The sequence below is a fragment of the Notolepis coatsorum genome (assembly GCF_963971535.1).
Source record: "Notolepis coatsorum genome assembly, chromosome: 7".
Lineage (NCBI taxonomy): Eukaryota > Metazoa > Chordata > Actinopteri > Aulopiformes > Paralepididae > Notolepis > Notolepis coatsorum.
Window position 1 is genome coordinate 89,571,758 of NC_140171.1, and position 20,274 is coordinate 89,592,031.

Consider the following 20,274-nt stretch of genomic DNA (forward strand, 5'->3'; position numbering starts at 1 on the left):
TACACAAGAATCTGTCCCGCGGCGTGACTGGACCCACTGTCTGTGAGTGACTCTGCTTTGGTCCAATCACATTCCCCACCCACAGTCTGCGAATCAGAGGCAGAGTAGGGCGGGTCTTCACAGCACGTCATGTGACATATGCGCCAATCGTGACAGCAGGGCTCAGTTGTCTCGAGTCATTACAGCCTCGTCTGCACTGAGAATTCCATCCCAAAACGATAGTCTAAACGCAAAATTAAAAGTGAAACCGTAAGACGACTTTTGCGGTTTCTGTTCAGACTCTCTCCGTCTAAACGTAGCCTAAGGCTGGGCTCCTACCACTGTGTGGCCTGGGGCCAAATGCCACATCGACTGCCACATTATTAGGTGGTTAAGGAATCTTGGACATTGAGAGTCGGAGACGTGGAGCATGTAGATATGAGTCCACATAGCTGGGGGACGGTACTGGACACTGAGGAGGGCCATTTATAAAATAGTTCCCCTTTAACGATTAACAATGAAGCATTAACAATAATTGTTTCTATGGTAATGTCTCCGGAAAGGTCAATTGTGTTGTAATTAGGGAAGGGAGGGGATTGAAGGGTGTCTTTTTTATTTTTGTCATGTGCCGTTTGTATATATGTATGTGTGTGTAAAAGAAAAAATTTACAATAAAAACATTGTTTAAAAAAAATATATAGGCATAAACGCATATATAGATTCAATTGCCATTTGTTGCCGATCCACGCTATATTAAAAATTTCAACTGTACATGATCCTATACGTTATGACTGATCATGCGCGGATGAACGGGGGGGGGGTTGTTTATAATTCCGTGATCGTCGTTAAATGCTTTATGTAGTATGGGTGATATATTGATCAGAGCAGTTTGCATGGATAATAATAAACAAACAGGCTGAAAGTAACGTCAGCGTCCTCTTACCGTTCGACGATGATACTGGAGGAAGAAGATCCCACTTATTTGACGGTAGGGATGCACAGATATGAAAATTTGCCACCGATACCGATTGTTCAACTAACACAATCGGCCGATACCGATATTTGTGGCAAAATATTTTTTTTAAATATTATTATTTTTTTTTTTTTTATGAAACTACTGTATATTTGTCTTACAAATTGTGCTCACCGATATGAACATAGGCCTCTTTACTTACTTAAAAAAAGGAAACATCAAGAAATAGCACTATCTCTCTCCCAGTATGTTCTGCAGGGCTGCAGCTAGATACTAGTTCTCCCAGCATGGTCTACCTGCTGGGCTGCAGCGAGATACTATTGTCTCAACCAATGACATTTTGATTGACAGTCGATTCTGCCAATTACGTCACACACCGCTTGCACCCGCCTCTGCTGTTACCACCAATCGGCAAGCGTGTTGCATTTTTTACTCCTGCTTTTGTCCGCCATTGATTTTGACGAGAGGTTTTCTAGAACAACACGGCGCTGCCGACGTTTAGCTTTTAGCTCCGCAGGATGACTTAAATGAGGCATAATGATTTTACTGCAACTAATGTTATAATAAAACAAAGCCTTTCTATACATGTGTCTGATTGAAAACGTTATTAACAGATTGCAGAATGGGTAAAACTCAGGGCTCTGTGAGCAACGGAAGGAACTGAGCTAGTATGAACGCTTGCTACGTTCGGGTAAATAATATGCTGATGTTATGAACCTGTAACACTAACTATATAATGTTAATGCCACAAAACGAATGCCTTGTTAATCATAAGTAGTAACTTTGATGCAGTAGCTTGTGTGTGTGTGGGCCGGCGTTGTGCAGGTAGGTCGCGAGTGAACTTTTTTTGTCTTCTTGACGCTACACAAATTGATGGATATTTATCGGCTACTGCCATCGGCACATTCGAGCTTATTGGCCGATAAGTGCCTTGTTGACTGCAATCGGCCTATCGGCCGATACCGATACCCGACCGATACATCGGTGCACCCCTATTTGACGGCGATCGCCTAAATCCATTTCCGGTTTGTATAATCATAATACATGGCCAAATCGTATCGATTATTGCGTTATGGCAGCGATCGCTACACACGGACGTGTGTCTAGAGTCCCGCAACAATATGCGAGTGGCCGGACGCATTTCGGAGACGCACCGAGATCGACTCGGCCATTTCCGGTTTGGCAACTCGCCGATCATCCACCAGGGGGCAGTATTGAAGCGTTGCAGAGTTGTGCCGGCTCACACTGCATCAGACCAGGCTCCGTAAGGGAAATATGAATAACATGGTGAAAAAATGAAATATGATCTCAATAACGTCGTACGCCGTTGGCAGAATTAGCATGAACTTGAAACACATTGTACAACGTTTTTGGCACAGGATGTGTTAAGCGGGGCTCGAAATTGCCTGGGTTTTGGTCATATGCTCCCGAAATGCTCCCGCTGTTTGACTGTTTCTAAGTGCAGTGATTGAAAACTACTCGAATGCTTTAGAATCGGGAAAAAGACCCCCTAGAACTGAATGTGAATGACATACTAGTTAAAGACCCCACAGTACTGGCATGCACCCTCAACGAACACTTCTTAAATAGTGTTCTAGACAGCACCAAACACTTTGCCCCCTCCAGTATCCTACCAAACCCAGTAACCAACACCCAGCCCCTCTTTGAACTGGAGGAGATAACAGAGCCTGAAGTGAAAAAGATCATTCTGGCTCTGAAAGGCTCCAAAGCCAAGGACGCCTACGGGCTCGACACTGATTTCCTCAAAACATACTCTGATGCACTCATTAAACCCATCACTCTACTAGTGAATCAATCAATCACCTCCAGGGAAGTTCCATCATCCTGGAAGATGGCCATGGTGACCCCTATCTTTAAATCTGGAAACAAGGCACTGGTGACCAATTATAGGCCCATCAGTATACTTCCTGTCATATCCAAAGTTGCAGAGAAGTGGGTGTCGAATCTCATGACTAAACATCTCGACTTGGGCGCCACCCCACTTAACCCAATGCAGTTTGGATTCCGTGCCCTTCACTCAACAGAGTCAGCCAACTGTCTGTTTGTTGAAAAGGTCAAGAGTGCACTAGATAGCAACAAGTATGTTGGTGCTGTCTTCTTAGACCTTAGCAAGGCTTTCGACTGTGTCAACCATAATATCCTCCTAACCAAACTAACTCACTTCAATTTCTCAGCTGCTACAATAGAATGGTTTAGATCCTACTTATCAAACCGAAAACAATGTGTCACGGTCAATGGCGCCAAGTCCCCATATCTAGACAACCCTGTAGGTGTCCCTCAGGGATCAATCCTTGGGCCCCTGCTATTCTCCCTGTATATCAATGACCTGCCAAATGTGTGTCCCGAACTCAATGTACAGATGTATGCCGATGATGCAGTCATCTACACACAGGGCAAGGACATAGAGTTGATTACATCCAGGCTCACATGCGCACTAGACAAGGTACAATGCTGGCTAAACAGCACCTGTATCCTACTTAATGCGAAAAAGACTGTGTGCATGTTCTTTAGCAAGCGTCCAGAAACCATCAAGCGGTCCAATGTGTTCCTGAGGAAGGAGGGAAGGAAGGAAGAACTAGAACTTGTTTCCCACTTTAAATTCCTTGGGGTCATCTTGGACTCAAACCTGACCTTTAAGAAACACATAAAGAAAGTGAGGAACACCATCAACTTCAACATTTCCAACTTCAAACAAATACGGCCCTCCCTAACACTTGAAGCCGCAAAGACATACCTACACTGTATGGTCTTCTCTCACATTGAATATTGCCTTCTAAACTGGTCATTTACTGGGGCCACAGCCATGAAACCCATAGAACAACTCTACAACAGAGCATTGAAGGTATATGACAGGAAACAGTACTCATACCACCACTGTAAAATCCTGGATAAGCATCAAATTTAAAATTTTGAAAACCTCAGACGTTATAAAAGTTCCTGCTTTGTATATAAATGCCTGCACAGATTAGCCCCTCCCCCTCTCAAGGAGTTTATCCACGAGAAAAGGAACACTGGATTAGCCACTAGATCAAACACCAGAGGGGATTGTGAGGTCCATTTTAGAAAGACCGCCTTCAGCAAAAATTGTCTATCGATAAAGGGAAGTGGAACATGGAACAGCCTTCCGGTCCCCTTAAGGGAATGTCCCACCCTGTCCACTTTTAAGGGCCAACTCAGGAAATGGCTGTTAGACAGCCAAATATGCACTCATTAGGGATGTTAGTGATGTTGTACTGACTGAATGTCATGTTAGTGTGGTCATGTCAGTGATGTCAGTTTTTATGAATGAACGTTGTATGGTCCGTTTTGTGTTTGTTTTATGTTAGGACTACGGGTGGAAATTAGCCCTGTGCTATTCCCGGCATATTTACGTCCTTATCATGCTGTGATGTTATGCATACACATGTAAATGATGTTCATTAATTTGCATTGTCCTTAATAAACAAATCTTAATCTTAGAACAGTCATTCATTTAATTCGGGGCAACCTAACAGCCACGGAGCTGACGCTAGCTAATCAAGCTCATACAGACACACAGATAGTGCTTTTAAACCGTCCGGGCTCCGGTTCAAGCTCCAGCTCCGTTCTGAACCTTGGTGCTCTCAAGTTTCAAGTTTCTTTAATAGTTGTCATACAGAAGTACAGAATACTTTTGTACAAAATGCTTCTTACTGTTGCGCTCCAGAGACTGTGCATGACAAGATAAGTATGAAATAAAAACATAGTAAAAATTAGAAGAAAAAAAAAAGAGGTCACAGTGTTCAGTTTAGACATATGTACAATGTTCGTAGACGTAGTTACCATACAATATACAATACTGTGCAGTGTACTAATATACAATACTATATAGTGCAAGGCATAAATGGACAAGGTGCAGTTTAGGTACAATTCACAGTAGGTGTACGAGTTGTAGTGCAAATCCTTTATCAATAAATATAAAGTGTAAGTGTGTTTGTGTGATCTAAAGTGTGGAGAGTGGGTGCTGCAGTGTGTTGTTTGTTTGAGTGAGTGTGTGTGTGCGTGTGGGTGTGTGTGCTGTGTGCATTTGATGGTTGTTGCATAGTGATTATTGTTCGTTTAGCGATTATTGTTCGTTTAGCAGCCTGATGGCCTGGGGATAGAAGCTCCTTCTGAGTCTCTCTGGCGAACCACCCCGCGTTTACAGCCATTTAAGCAGAACCAACATTCCACCGTCTCAGTCATCAACGGGGGCGTTACTCAGGTAAAAATTATGCGTGGAGAGCAAGCCTCAGCGCGAGAGCGCACACACAAAAGTGCACACGCTGTATACGTTTGAAATGAATCGTTCGAGCAAAGTATGCTTCTATTATTCGAATGACTTGTTTTAATGGGTATCATATAGTAGTAAGTCCTACTGTAGAACATGACATAATAGCATGATCCGATTTATTAATGCCAATACTGGACGACGACCGCAATTGGCACTTGAAAAGTGTAAATGATGGATTAGTCAGTAGCAATTCATGACAGCTCGTTTAGCTCAACCATATGGTCCCCAGTTCGAATCTCTTGCTTACTTTTTTTTTTGTAACGTTAAATAATTTATCCACTCTGGTGTCCCAAAAAGGACAATAACACCACCTTATGCATACTGCACCTTATGTGAATACTGTGATACTGTGAATACTGTATATTTCAGTTGGTTAGATAGTCAATAATATTGACTTATTTGTTTACACTGCTTGTGTTGTTTTTACTACCTGTGTACCCCCCCCCCATGCTGCTATGATGCCTGAATTTCCCCAAGGGGATCAATAAAGGAATATCTTATCAACCAGAGTAGATAAATTAATTAACGTTAAAGGAAAAAAAATAAGTATCCAAGAGATTCGAACTGGGGACCATATGGTCCACAGGCAGGGCACTAACCAGTTGAGCTAAACGAGCCGTCATGAATTGCTACTGACTAATCCATCTAGGGCTGGGCGATATGGCCAAAAACGTTATCGCGATAAAATTATACAATTATTTTCATATAACTCGATATAATTTCTGTCAAGTTTAATTATCTTCTTATGCCCGGCGCCGATGGACGGGCTATTAATAGACTTGTTTTGCTGCTGCGAATGTCTCGAGTTGATGTCGTCATCAGTCCGCGCACGTTAGCAGTTAGCCAGAGCAAGCGGTGTATCTCATGACAATGTACTAACTATCACCCTAAAATACTCCATTCAGCCCCAATACATTGCAACAACGTCCACCGCATACCACACACTACTCTAACCGCGGCCTCAGAATTCACGCCACACACCCACTCGGCACGTAAACTATAAAATAGCGGTGTGCAAGCTAATTATTCTAGCCAGCCTTGTTTACTACTGGAGTCCTACCTCTCTACCCAGAGGTGCAGCGCGGGTCTCCTTCGCTGTCGGCCATCTCCTTCACTGATTGGTTGTTAGTGCGTGTGCTCATATCCAAGCTTGGAAAATCGATATATCGAAACTTTGCGACTAGAGATGTTCCGATACCATTTTTTCCTTTCCGATCCGATTCCGATACCTAAGCTTTGGGTATCGGCCGATACCGATACTTATCCGATACCAGTGCATACATTAAAAAAAAATAAAAAATAAAAAAAAATATATAATTTTTTTTATAAATATACTTTTTTTTTTTTTTTTTAACAAATACTGTTTTATATATACTGTTTTTTAGTAATAACTAGAAAGTAATGGTATTTATTCAACAACAGGTGATTGTATAGATTTGTATTAGTATCATTAATCAATGAGTATGGGGCTTCAGCACTGCAGATATACCCTACTCCAATGATCCACACGGACATTATACGTTGCTGCACTCGCTACCCACTGGCTCTGCAGATATACCCTACTCAGTCTGTCTACAAGGCTCCGTTTCAGTAGCAGTCGGATCTGTTGTGATTTTTGCACAATAAATATTCAACATTCTCTTTTGAGACTCCGCCTCAGACTCTTATCATTTGGCACTAAAAGCTAAACATTGTCACCGATATGGCTGTCCGCAACATGTCATTAATTGTGTACGCAAGGGTCTCTCAATGACGACGTCAACGTGAGCTAAGTTAGCATAGCATGAGCTGCCGGTATATGAAAAGACTGTAACGTTACTGGTGACAGTGATTTAACGAATACTCCTTTGCCAACTTGCTGTACTTTGCTTGCAGGTCTGCAGCCATTATTGCTGGATTATATGAATAGCCCCAACTTTAGCCAAGGTAATGTTAAAGCTAGCTTTCGGTTAGCTGTTCAATGCTAATAACACCAGCCACCAAGCGAACCCATGAGCTCCCCGTCAACACCGCTCTGTCGGGACGATGACATTTAAGAAAGTATCTGCTGTTAAAATGACAAATGGCATTGACACTTTAATCGATTAAGCACCCGTTTGTTTTATAATGCTTACTCAACAGACCACAGTGTTGTTGATAAATTACGTCATATGGTATCGGAGCACAGCATTAGAGGGTACTCGCCGATACCGATACCAGCATTTTAGCCAGTATCGGCGGCTTTTCCGATACTGGTATCGGTATCGGAACAACTCTATTTGCGACCACGTTTCATGTTTATTTCGAGGAAATAATTTATCGCGATAGTTATCGTTTTATCGCCCAGCCCTAAATCCATCATTTACACTTTGCATGCCAATTGCGGTCGTCGTCCAGTATTGGCATTAATAAATCAGATATCATGCTATTATGTCATGTTCTACAGTAGGACTTACTACTATATGATACCCATTAAAACAAGTCATTCGAATAATAGAAGCATACTTTGCTGGAACGATTAATTTCAAACGTATACAGCGTGTGTGTGCATGTGTGCTTTTGTGTGCACTCTCGCGCTGGCTCGTTATGCCTTTCCCTACGCATATTCATTTCTGGAGCATTTCTTTATCCACTCTGGTTGGATGGTGTACTCGCCAATTGCTTCCTGTTGAATGAATCGGTTGAGTGAAATGCCGACTCTCTACTTTCCCCGTCTTCACGGCCTAGAATATGACACGCCCACTGATGATGTCACGGTTCGCGAGGAAAAACCAACTATTTTCCGGTGCCAGCTGAGCATCGATTTGTCACGTTCTGAACCAATTAAGCCCGGTCTGAACGCGCCAGCCGGTGCAAGATTGCGTTCGGGAACAGGCTCCAGCACGGAGCCTGGCCGGTGTAAAAGGGCTAAGAGAGAGATAACAGCTGACAGCAGGTACAAATACAAAAAAAAAGGGTGGGGGCTGTTGTGTAAACCTTGTACTCTTTAGTTCACATATAATAAGAGACAGAGGGTTGACTGTTTGCTAGTAGGTAAGTCAGGAAGTACCGTGCAACATACAAACATGTCTGTAACTGAGGGGTACAATTCCCTGACTGTATTGTTAGATATGGTATTTAATACCACTACCTCTTGTACTTTAACTTCTGGCCATCCAGTACATGATATAAGTATGATGAACACTTTCCCACCTGATGAAACGAATCCACACAAATGTACCAAATCGAAGGTTTAATATAGCAAAAGGTATATACAACGTTCACTTGTTTACACTTATGATTTGAAATATGCACTTTTATGGCAAATGAGTATTCGTAGGTAAATCAACATTGAATGTCCAATCTCTGGTTACGCAGGGAGTAGGTATACAACCTGGAATATTTAGGAAACGATAGCGATGGTACTTAAATGATTATAGCTGGATACACTAAAGGGGGGGGGGGGGGTCCCGCTGGTTGTAAGACAGTAGGAGGGGGGGGTTAGAGAAGCCGCTGGCGGTATCCCATCTGGCCGACGGTGTCTTGGGAGAATTCAAAGTCTTGAACACGGTGCCCACAGAACCTCGGTCCGCAGACGAATACAGCTGGACCCTCTGTGGACGGTAGCTGCCGGTCCACAACGGAGAGACGTGAGGCGACCTCACTGGTGTAGAGCGCCGTCTCACCTGGAGTCCTCTCCGGGGGGTAGTTCCAACACTCCGCAGTGTTGGCCTTTATCCATGGAATAATCAAAGCACCCAAAGCATAATCCAAGCCGTGGAAGGCTCGCCGTTGTCCGGGTAGAGTAATCCAATATACAGGTCCAGTCGCCCTGGCCCGGAGCTCCTCGGATGCAAGCACCACTAGGGGTCTGCCCAGCCTGGTTAAGCGTCCAGATAACGTCAGGAACGATGGGGGTACTGATAACTTTAGAACTCTAACCGAACGATGCACCATACATAAATAGACTATTATTAGCTTAATAGAATACGTCCAACTCGACGGTATAGTGCCAAACTATGACTATTCAATTATTAATCTACACGATATCTCAATGCCTATTCTGAGGCCAAGTAGGCCTTACTACACCACACGTGCGTCGTGGGGAGGCTTCGCGTCTGTCACTCTGTTGGAGGGTAAAGAACTGGACTAAAAAGAAGGTTCTACTTTACTTGCGCCATATATATATGCGCTATGAACAAATAGTACCATTCGTATTTCGCCCGACATATTCCTGCGCGGAACCGGGGCTTGCCACGACATGTTGAGCGGCACGATTGAACTTGGACCTAGGGGTATGGCAACCTGGCGCCAGGTTCTCGTCCAATGGTAGAATGAAACTATTATGGGCTGTTTAGTAGACTAAAGGGATATTCAGTGCATATTGTACAAGGAATATACAGGGGATATCAAACGATATACAAATACAATTAAATATATATATATAAATAAATATATATATTCGGTTTAATCTGATCCTTCACAACAATGTCCGTGTAGCAACACGAGCCAATACTTTACAGGACAGGGGCGAGCGGGTACCGGGGAGGGAGCTGTGTGTGTGTGTGCGCTGCTCTTCTGAAAGACCAGAGACAGAGAAGTCAGAGGAATAACGACCTGTTGAATGCAACTACGGTTCAATAGATTAAATTAGTTTAAGACATTGAACTGTAGTTACATTCAACAGGTCGTTATTCAATAGATTAAATTAGTTTAAGAATAAAAAATCTCTAAAAATAAATAAATTTTAAGAGAATCTCAAATACCGTACTTTTCGGACTATAAGCCGCGACTTTCCCCCCCATTTTTCGACCCTGCGGCGTATATAACGGTGCGGCTAATCTATGGATTTTTACAGCTAACTGGGCGTGCTCCCTCAGCTCTGTGACAGTCAGATCAGACTCCTAAATCTGCTGCAGCAGTGCACGCCTTGCCCCTACTCCTCCCCCTCACGTCAACAAACCATTACGGCAAGAGTCTAGTGTATGAGCAGCTCAGGGCTCCTCTTTCAACATGTTGCCTACCTACTGTACCCAGCGCTGCTAACTGGCTAACGTTATGGGAGCTAACGTTGCTACCTACTGTACCCAGAGCTGCAAACTGGGAGCTGCTAACTGGCTAACGTTATGAGAGCTAACGTTGCTACCTACTGTACCCGGCGCTGCTAACTGGCTAACGTTATGAGAGCTAACATTGCTACCTACTGTACCCGGCGCTGCTAACTGGCTAACGTTATGAGAGCTAACGTTGCTACCTACTGTACCCGGAGCTGCAAACTGGGAGCTGCAAACAGGGAGCTGTTAACTGGCTAACGTTATGAGAGCTAACGTTGGTACCTACTGTACCCGGAGCTGCTAACTGGCTAACGTTATGAGAGCTAACGTTGCTACCTACTGTACCCGGCGCTGCTAACTGGCTAACGTTATGAGAGCTAACGTTGCTACCTACTGTACCCGGAGCTGCAAACTGGGAGCTGTTAACTGGCTAACGTTATGAGAGCTAACGTTGGTACCTACTGTACCCGGAGCTGCAAACTGGGAGCTGTTAACTGGCTAACGTTATGAGAGCTAACGTTGGTACCTACTGTACCCGGAGCTGCTAACTGGCTAACGTTATGAGAGCTAACGTTGCTACCTACTGTACCCGGAGCTGCTAACTGGCTAACGTTATGAGAGCTAACGTTGCTACCTACTGTACCCGGAGCTGCAAACTGGGAGCTGCTAAGTGGCTAACGTTATGAGAGCTAACGTTGCTACCTACTGTACCCGGAGCTGCAAACTGGGAGCTGCTAACTGGCTAACGTTATGAGAGCTAACGTTGATACCTACTGTACCCGGAGCTGCTAACTGGCTAACGTTATGAGAGCTAACGTTGGTACCTACTGTACCCGGAGCTGCTAACTGGCTAACGTTATGAGAGCTAACGTTGGTACCTACTGTACCCGGAGCTGCTAACTGGCTAGCGTTATGAGAGCTAACGTTGGTACCTACTGTACCCGGAGCTGCTAACTGGCTAACGTTATGAGAGCTAACGTTGCTACCTACTGTACCCGGAGCTGCAAACTGGCTATCGTTCCTGTTTAAACAAAAATATTAATAAATGGGAGCTTCCTCAAACAGCCATCTCTTTCCCGACAATCCCCTCTGTGCACGAACCCTTACATATGGTAATTAAACATTAAAACACCTGCAGCTTAAAGTCCAGTGCGGCTTATATATGTACACATCAGTCAATTTAGCTTCTGCGGCTTATATTCAGGTGCGGCTTATAGTGCGAAAAGTACGGTACATTATTTTATTTAAATGTAGGCTATAGTTAAAAAAAATTGTTTACAGTTTTTGTATTTTTCTGACATGGGGGCTCAACAATAAATGACAATCAGAAATGAAGTTGCATGTTGTTATTCTAACCAGCTTAGTTCTGTTGCATTTCCAATTTATTGATTAAAATTATTAATTTATCAGGGATCGATAAAGAATCGGATCGATAAGCAGAATCAATAATGGAATCGGATCGATAAAATCTTATCAATTCCCATCCCTACGTCAGACTACACCTCCCTATTAGGTTTGAGTTTGAGCGTCCTATCTTGCCGTAGTCAGGGTTTCCCATTAATTACCTTTAATTAATCTAATTAGTCCCGCCACAGTTGTATAATGAACCTATTTTTTATATATAAAATAAAATAAATTTACTATTTTTTTTAAATATAAAGTTTGCCAATAGGGATGTATCAGTAGTATTGACAGTGGTAGTAGTCGTAATAGTAATCCACTATTTTTTTTCCCCTAAAAAATAAACCAGTTCAACACAGGTAACCACTTTTGCTTAATTTCTTTGATGGCTCAAATGTATGCTCTAGTCCAGTGGTTCCCAAACCTCTCCTCGAGACACCCCAGCCGTTCCATGCATTTGTTAAATTCCACCACACCTTGATTCAACTAATAAAGGGCTAGTTAAGTTGAATCAGGTGTGCCGGTAGTAGAATTAAAAAAATACATTGAACGGCTGGGGTAATTCGAGGAGAGAATTGGGAAGCACTAGTCTAGTCGATTTTGTGTTTTGAGCACAAAGTTCATCATAGATCTAGCCTCTTTATTTTGCTCTCAAAGTGCACCAGATTGATGCATTTAACTTTAAAATGTACAAAAAAAGTTCCGTGGGGGCAGAGGTTAGTCTCTGAAAATCCTGTGGGAAACACTGCGTAGTTGATCACACCAGGATGGCATTTTGTCAACAGTTACTTGGAACCTGGAGGAATCTTCATAAAGCGATGTAAAGAAACAAATTGCAATTGCCAATAAATGTGAAGTTATCTTTGAGCCTCTGTTGTCAAGCCTCATCAATATACACCCCCCTTTCCTCACTAAGGGAACTGGTGTCGCGGAGTCACGTTAGTTAGTTAGTTAGTTTAGCGTTAGCCAATTGGTTGCGTCAATTGCATGTCATTGAAGGTCTGAGCTGGTCTGTGTCTAATGAAATGACAATTGCTCGTCATTGAAGGTCCGCGCAGATCTGTGTCTATAATGAAATGAGGAAAGCGCTGCGCTAAAGCAAGTCGGTCCGTGTACATTTTGATACGTTTGTTTTTAGCCGCGGCGGCAAACTGACGTTACAACATATACTCGATGTTCACGATATAGTCATTTACTACATCTCATGTACAACAAGCCACGATACATAGGGTATACTCGATATATCGCCCAGCCCTAATTGGATCATTGATAATAGATCGATATAAATCTATCTGGATCGATGTATCGTCCCATCCCACCCCTAGTTCCTATCCAGGCTAGTACTGTATATCGAGGTTCCTATCCAAGCTATTAAGGTTCTTATCCAGGCTAGTACAGTATATATTAAGGTTCCTAGCCAAGCTAGTACTGTGTATTAAGGTTCCTATCCAGGCTAGTACTGTATATTAAGGTTCCTATCCAGGTTAGTACTGCATATTAACCTCTTCCACCCAACGGGAACGGTCCCAAAATGACATCAAGTAATAAATCAATCTCTCCAGACAGAATGTTTGACAAAAGTATAATTGTTTTTCCGTCAAACGTATTCAAGTATAAACATCATAACCATGTCACAACAGCAGTTATAATGTATATTATCATCAATACGTTAGTTTACCAATAAGTTAAAGTGTTATTAGATAGATTTTCATTCTCGATTTGGTCTTGGTTAGTTCGCGAGAGGTGACCATTTGGAAAATTTTAACCATGGGAATTGTAGTTTTTTGCTGCCATTTTGTAGAGGTCATCGCTAGCTCTGGATCAGCGTTGGAATTCTTCAGAACTACACTTCCTGGGCGGCCGGGTAGTGCAGCGGACTAAGCGTCTGCCTACCACCAAAGAGACAGTGGGATCGAATCCAGCTGTGGTGCTTCCGGGTTGGCCGACCGTCCATAATAACACAATTGGCGGTTAGCGGGTGGGAAACCCAGCGAGGGTGGGTCCTGGTCGTTGTAAACAGCGACTCCTACAGTTCGGTCGGGGCGCCTGCACAGCAAGGGAAGGATCTAAGAGGTAGTGTGACCTTCCACACGTTACACTCTCCCAGTGAGTCCACGCTGCCAGGTGAAAAGAAGTGGTGGGCTGGGTACACATGTGTCGGAGGAAGCATGTGATAGTCTCCGCCCTCCCAGACCGACGGTAGTGCGCAACGACCAGGAAGGGGATTGGGAATTGGCATAACGACTAACATTGGGAGGGGAGAAAAACGGAAAAACTACACTTCCTGAAAGCCTCTATGGGGTTTCAAGCTTCATACTCCTGTATGCTTTTTTTTATCCGCTTTTTTTTATTTTTCTCCCATCCCAATTTCGCCTCGCCAATTCTCCCTTCAATTCTCCCGTCCCCTGTCTCGAACGTTGCTAGACTATGCCTCCCACTGGTCGGCTGCAGTGAGGACCAAGCCTTGCATCACGTGTCCCCTCCAGTACACGAGGAGGCAGCTGCCGCATCTTTTCACCTGTACAGCGCGATCTCTCAGCGGCGAGGAGTAACGTGTGGGAGGCTCACGCTGCCCCCGTTGCTTCCTGATTCTGCTGTACAGGCGCACCAACCGACCTGTAGGAGTCGCTGTCCACAACGTCAGATCCCCACCCACCAGCTTTCCCACCCCTAACACTGCCAATTGTGTTAGTATGAACGACCAGCCAAGCTGGTAGCAACGCCGAGAGCTGGGATCGAACCCAGCATCTCCTGCGTTAGTGGCGAGCGCCTTGCCCACTGCGCCACTTGGCCGCCCCCTGTATGCATTTTTTTTATAACTCTTATTATTCGGGATAATAACACAAAACGTAACGTTATTGAAATATTGAAGCGCATTTAGTTTCTCTTCCCTATTTTTAGCATGTAGCAACAATTAGATTTGAAAATAGTTTCAAAACGGTTGCACCCTGATAAAAATTCAAAACAGACTGTATTTACAGTAGATTTCATTATCTGTTCTTATGCACGCCTGGTGATACTAAATCCAAATTGAACTCGGCCATTTGAAAGATAATATATGTATATATAAATGTGCAAATTGGCTATAATAAGGTAATTTATAAGCCTGCTATTCTATATTCTATAATAATATTTCAAATTGCATTTGTCCGGATGGGAGAATTCAGTACTGTATCTTCAGAACCTTGTGTTTAATCATCTTCCCTTTATTCATTTCCTTACATTTGTTGTACACATGATCTCAAGAAGGTACTGAACGAGATCAGTGGCAGTTCTTCATGTCTGGTCATTATTAGCATGGTGTTATTCACTGTCAAAGATGCAAAGAAAAATCATAATTCATATTCTCCTTTGTTTCATCACAATTTAAGCAAGCCTTAAAGGGGAACTCCAACATTTTGGGAAATTAGCTTATTTAACATCTTCCCTGGAGTTAGACAAGAAGATACATACCTTTTTTGTCTCTGTGCGTGCATTTTAGCTTTGGGAATAGACGCTCCGTTAGCATAGCTTAGCTTCATCACTGGAAGTGAGGCAGGACAGTAGCCTTACAGTGCCTTACAGTGTATTGCAAGGTCTGACATTGACCAAATTTGATATGCATGACCTTGGTGGGCTCTAGGTCAACTCCTGAAAAGGGGGTCAATGTCAGACCTTGCAATCAAAAGTTAGGGGGCGCACTGAAATTATGGCAAGGGTTATTAGCCCCCTAACTTTTGATTGCAAAGTCTGACATTGACCCCCTTTTCAGGAGTTGACCTAGAGCCCACCAAGGTCATGCATATCAAGTTTGGTCAATGTCAGACCTTGCAATACACTGTAAGGCACTGTAAGGCTACTGTCCTGCCTCACTTCCAGTGATGAAGCTAAGCTATGCTAACGGAGAGTCTATTCCCAAAGCTAAAATGCACGCAGAGACAAAAAAGGTATGCATCTTATTGTCTAACTCCAGGGAAGATGTTAAATAAGCTAATTTCCCAAAATGTTGGAGTTCCCCTTTAATAGACACAATATTTCTGACACTGGGAATACATTCACTGAGGTCCATAGATGTCCCTAGATGGCAAGAATATGCAAATGGGCCTTGTAGAAGTGGAGCAATATTCCATTTACCTAGGTATGTATTTTAGGCGGATTTTCAGAAAATAGGGCTCCGGGTGTTAGTACTGTATGTTAAAGGAAAACTCCAACATTTTGGGAAATTAGCTTATTTGGCATCTACCCTGGAGTTAGACACGGAGATACATACCTTTTTCTTCTCCGTGCATGCATTAGGAGTAGGAAGACACGCACCGTTAGCCTAGCTTAGCGTCAGTCACTGGAAGTAGGTTCCTCCATTAGCCTAGTTCCCAATGTCTTCCTACTCCTACTGCATGCACAGAGAAGAAAAAAGGTATGTATCTTCTTGTCTAACTCCAGGGTAGATGGCAAATAAGCTAATTTCCCAAAAAGTTGGAGTTTTCCTTTAAGGTTCCTCAAATCAGGACAAGCTTAACCCAGCTATTGTAAACATCCAGGTGTGAAACTAACTAACACCAGTAGGGCTGACCTTCGAATTTCTTTTGGAATTCGAAGCTTCGAGATTCGAAAAAAATATATATATATATTATAAATACTTTTTTTTTCTTTTTTTTTTATATATAAATGTTGTGGGACTTGATAGGTTTAGTTCATTGATCTAGTAATATTTGATGTCAATATCTTATGTATCTGTGCACCTATTGTCTCCCCATGTGATGCAAGCTGTAGCCTGGGCGTCTCTCAGTCTGGGTCCCTCTCTAGCTTGAGTGACCTGCTGACCTCGTGGCTGTCTCCTTCCACACACACCCATTAACACACACAGGGCCCCCTGTACATCCTGATCACGCGCCTCACACACACATCCTCCTCTTCCGACACGCACACGCACACACACTCACGTACACACACATCTCCCCCACCCAGCTGTCGGGGCCGTGATTTGTTGGGGTGTTGTTCGAGACTCTTGTAGGGGCCTCTCCTTGCCTACATCTGGAACCCATTAGCCCCCCTTCTGGAACAAGCACACACAAACCCCCATACATACACACACACACAGATACATACATACATACACACACACCCCTCCCCTCTCTGTCCAAGAGGGTATAAATGACATGTGATGTATTCTTTCTTCTACTGGTGTGCGAGAGGATGAGCCCATGGGCTGCAGGAGGAGGGTGGCTGTTCTCTTCTCTGTGAAATAAAAGCTCCGTTTGAAATACTCTGTCGTTCTGCGAATCTTTGGTCGACTGGTCCATGACCATATCAATTCAAGAACTCACGAGGGACAGGTTATCCCTTACAGACTTGTACAGCACTTTGGTTCAACTTTGTCAGTGCTGTAAAGTTTAAACCTTTTTAAATCTTAGACAAACAAAACACTTTGCTTTCATGAAATATTGTAAGCCGTCATTTGAGGCTTTATAAAAGCAGCACAATGAACACAAATCTGTCAGTGCCAAGTCCGACCTCATCTTAAATAACAAACAGCATTGCTTGTTGTAATTAACAAAGAGAGGCAGAGTTGATTTTGCACAATTTTTTTTATTAAAATAAATAAATACTTATATATATATTTTTTTTTAAATATATTCGAATTTTATTTTCATATTCGAATCCCATGCCCATCGAACGAAGCTTCGAAGTTTCGAAGTATTTAAGACAGCCCTAAACACCCTTGAAGCCAAATGCAGGTGAATCCCCCCTTTGGCGAGTAAACCTCAGAGCAGCCCCCAGGGCACCAGGTAGAACACTTACCTTTGTTGAGCATCTCATCTGCTTCATCCAGGACCAGCATCTTGATGGAGCGCGTCCTCAGGCTCCTCCTGCGGATCATATCTGGTGAGACAACAACAGGTTAGTTCTCTAGTGTGGATCTATCTGGTGGAACAACAACAACAGGTTAGTTCTCTAGTGTGGATCATATCTGGTGGGAACAACAACAGGTTAGTTCTCTAGTGTGGATCATATCTGGTGGGAACAACAACGGTTAGTTCTCTAGTGTGGATCATAGCTGGTGGAACAACAACAACAGGTTAGTTCTCTAGTCACAGTGCCTAGACTAAAGCTTACCTCCATACTTGGACCCATGCTGGCAAAGATGCGACTGCATCACTTTCACATGGTCACGTTGAAAAGGCCCCAGAGGCCACATGTTTCTCCACCAACCTCATGTAACCTACAGTATTTTAATTAATCACATTTCCGCAGTTATTCAGTGCTCTATCCCCTACTGCTTGGTGCGCGCGCATCAAGGGGGCAAAAGGAACTGATAAGCTGTCTATAGACCTGTTCGCTGTATACGTCAGACTCAAGTGTGCTGTGTGTGCGCAAACTGTACATCAAGGGGGCAAAGGGAACGTAATCCTGGTCAGAACAACGGGGCAGAATACAATATATGTGACTGGGCGTGGGGACGATGGACTTGTTGAGGCACGGTCAAATTTTTTTTTTTTTACATATTGTGAAAGTACAGATTCATACCTTAAAAATAAGCCATCACTTGAACATTTTGGTGGGATACTTTTCAAGCTACATCCTATGAATCATGGTGATATCAGTAAACGCATTCAGAGATGAATGGCCTTCGAACTTTGTGGAGAGGTTCACACCTGTGAGTTAATCAACTACAACCCTACCCAGAATGCATTGTATTCCATGGCCCCCTCTCTCTCTCGGGACATTAACACCTTGCGTCAGGCTCTTTTGTTATGGCAATGACTGTCTTGTGGCAAGTTGTTGTGGCAGTTGAAGTATTTGCCTTGTAAGTCTAAAAGCTAAATGACTAAATGTAAATGTATTATAAGGAAAGGTTAACCTTCTGTAGTGTGGTAGTGAAAGGTTAACCTTCTGTAGTGTGGTAGTGAAAGAGTTAACCTTCTGTAGTGTGGTAGTGAAAGGTTAACCTTCTGTAGTGTGGTAGTGAAAGGTTAACCTTCTGTTAACTCACTAAACCTCACAAACACCAGCAAGGAAAGGCTGCCACTCTTCACAAGAAAGAGACTGTTTCCATTCCGTGAAAACCCGCCCTACTCTGCTCTGATTCGCAGACTGTGGGTGGGGGGGGGGGAGAAACGCTGAATGTGATTGGATCAGAGTAGCCAGACAGACAGGCAGAGCAGCCAGCCGGACAGTGGAGCAGAGAGAGAGGAGACAGCGGAGGATTTAACGAGGCGCGTTAATACATTTGTTTATCTGGCTTACTGCTGCGGATTCAAGCCATGCAATAACAAAGCGCAACATTAAAATAAGGACAGCATTAAGTTGCAATAATACAGTACAGCTCAATACACACAATTGTTAAGGGGATGCAGACCTGACAAAGACGTTTGTCTCGTCATCAAATCCATGCTGAATTGCCAGCGCGCGTTTGCCTTCAGCAGCATAGTTTACATCAGGGTCCCTATAAGTGAAAACAACCTCTCTTGCTCCGATGAAAAGCATTGGTTTCCGTATTAAATTAATTTACTTCGTAATGCCATTAGGTTGCAATAAATGCACTCTAACGAAATTCGTTCGCTCATAAAATTCTAAATGTGTTTTAATGGTGTTTAATTAAGTTTCAAACACGCGTTTTATGACGGCGGCGGCCTCTTTTTTTTTTTTAGACACTGCGTCTGTCACAAGTTACGTTGCTTATAACTTATAACATTAAGATAGTGTATTAACATTGTTATTCTCTCTCTAAGAAAGGAGAGCTTGTGTCTGTGTGTGTTTCAACACCTCATCAAGTACCCAGTACTTGATACCCGGACAGGCCGCACCCAGCGAAAAGCCCTAGCGTGTAGTTTTTCCACCTTATGAGAGAAAATACTTGTCGAACTATATAACAATAATTACCTCATTTACAAGTTGTATTTAAGTTTGCAAATAAGGGAACACATTAATGATAGTTCAAAGATGTAAAAAAAAAAACAAGATTTTCGATTTTTTGGGGATTTTCTGAACAGCAAGACATTGTCACTTCCCGACATTTCTCTCTGACCGAATCAAATCGTGTTTGGTCGCGTCGGGCACATATTTGCATTTGTTAGCCATGCTAGCGATCTAAACAATCGATCCATGCCAAAGCTAGATATGTAAAAGGTGAAAGACACACATGGCTAAATGACATCCAGCCATTTTTGTTTGAAACTACTTTTAGGCCATGGTTAGACTAGTGTATTTGTGGCGTTTTTTTATACGTTTCATGTCCCTATTACACAGAAATGCGTTTTTTGGCATTTTTTTGTGGATACGGCTGAAACGCTAAATTGTGTTTGCGTTTTGGAGAAACGCTAAAATACACGCCGACAACAGCGTGTAGTCTGCACGGAGCCGTTGTTGCGAAAACGCCCATGCAGGGCTCGACAGTGCGAACATATTGCTCGCATATGCCCCTAGAAATATGGGTGTGCAAACCGGAAAAATCAATTACTCGCACGGTGTGCGAGTGAAGATTACAGCCTCAGTCGTGCTTTTTTTTTTTATCCGCTGATAAATCGTTAAAAAACTACAAGTCCCACATTGCACTCAAGCCAACAGTCCAACCACAGTAGAGTGACGTGACTGGTTTCAAGGGAAAGAAAGGAAATTAC

At 43.1% G+C, this 20,274-nt stretch overlaps 1 protein-coding gene across 1 annotated transcript in view; it reads right to left on the reverse strand.

Moving 5' to 3' along the window:
- eif4a3 (eukaryotic translation initiation factor 4A3) overlaps positions 1-20,274 on the reverse strand; it is an 84,540-nt gene that overhangs the window by 52,993 nt on the left and 11,273 nt on the right. The window contains exon 6 of the mRNA XM_084318942.1: positions 17,456-17,536. Coding sequence (XP_084175068.1) covers positions 17,456-17,536 — 81 coding nt within the window. The remainder of the gene's footprint in view (positions 1-17,455; positions 17,537-20,274) is intronic.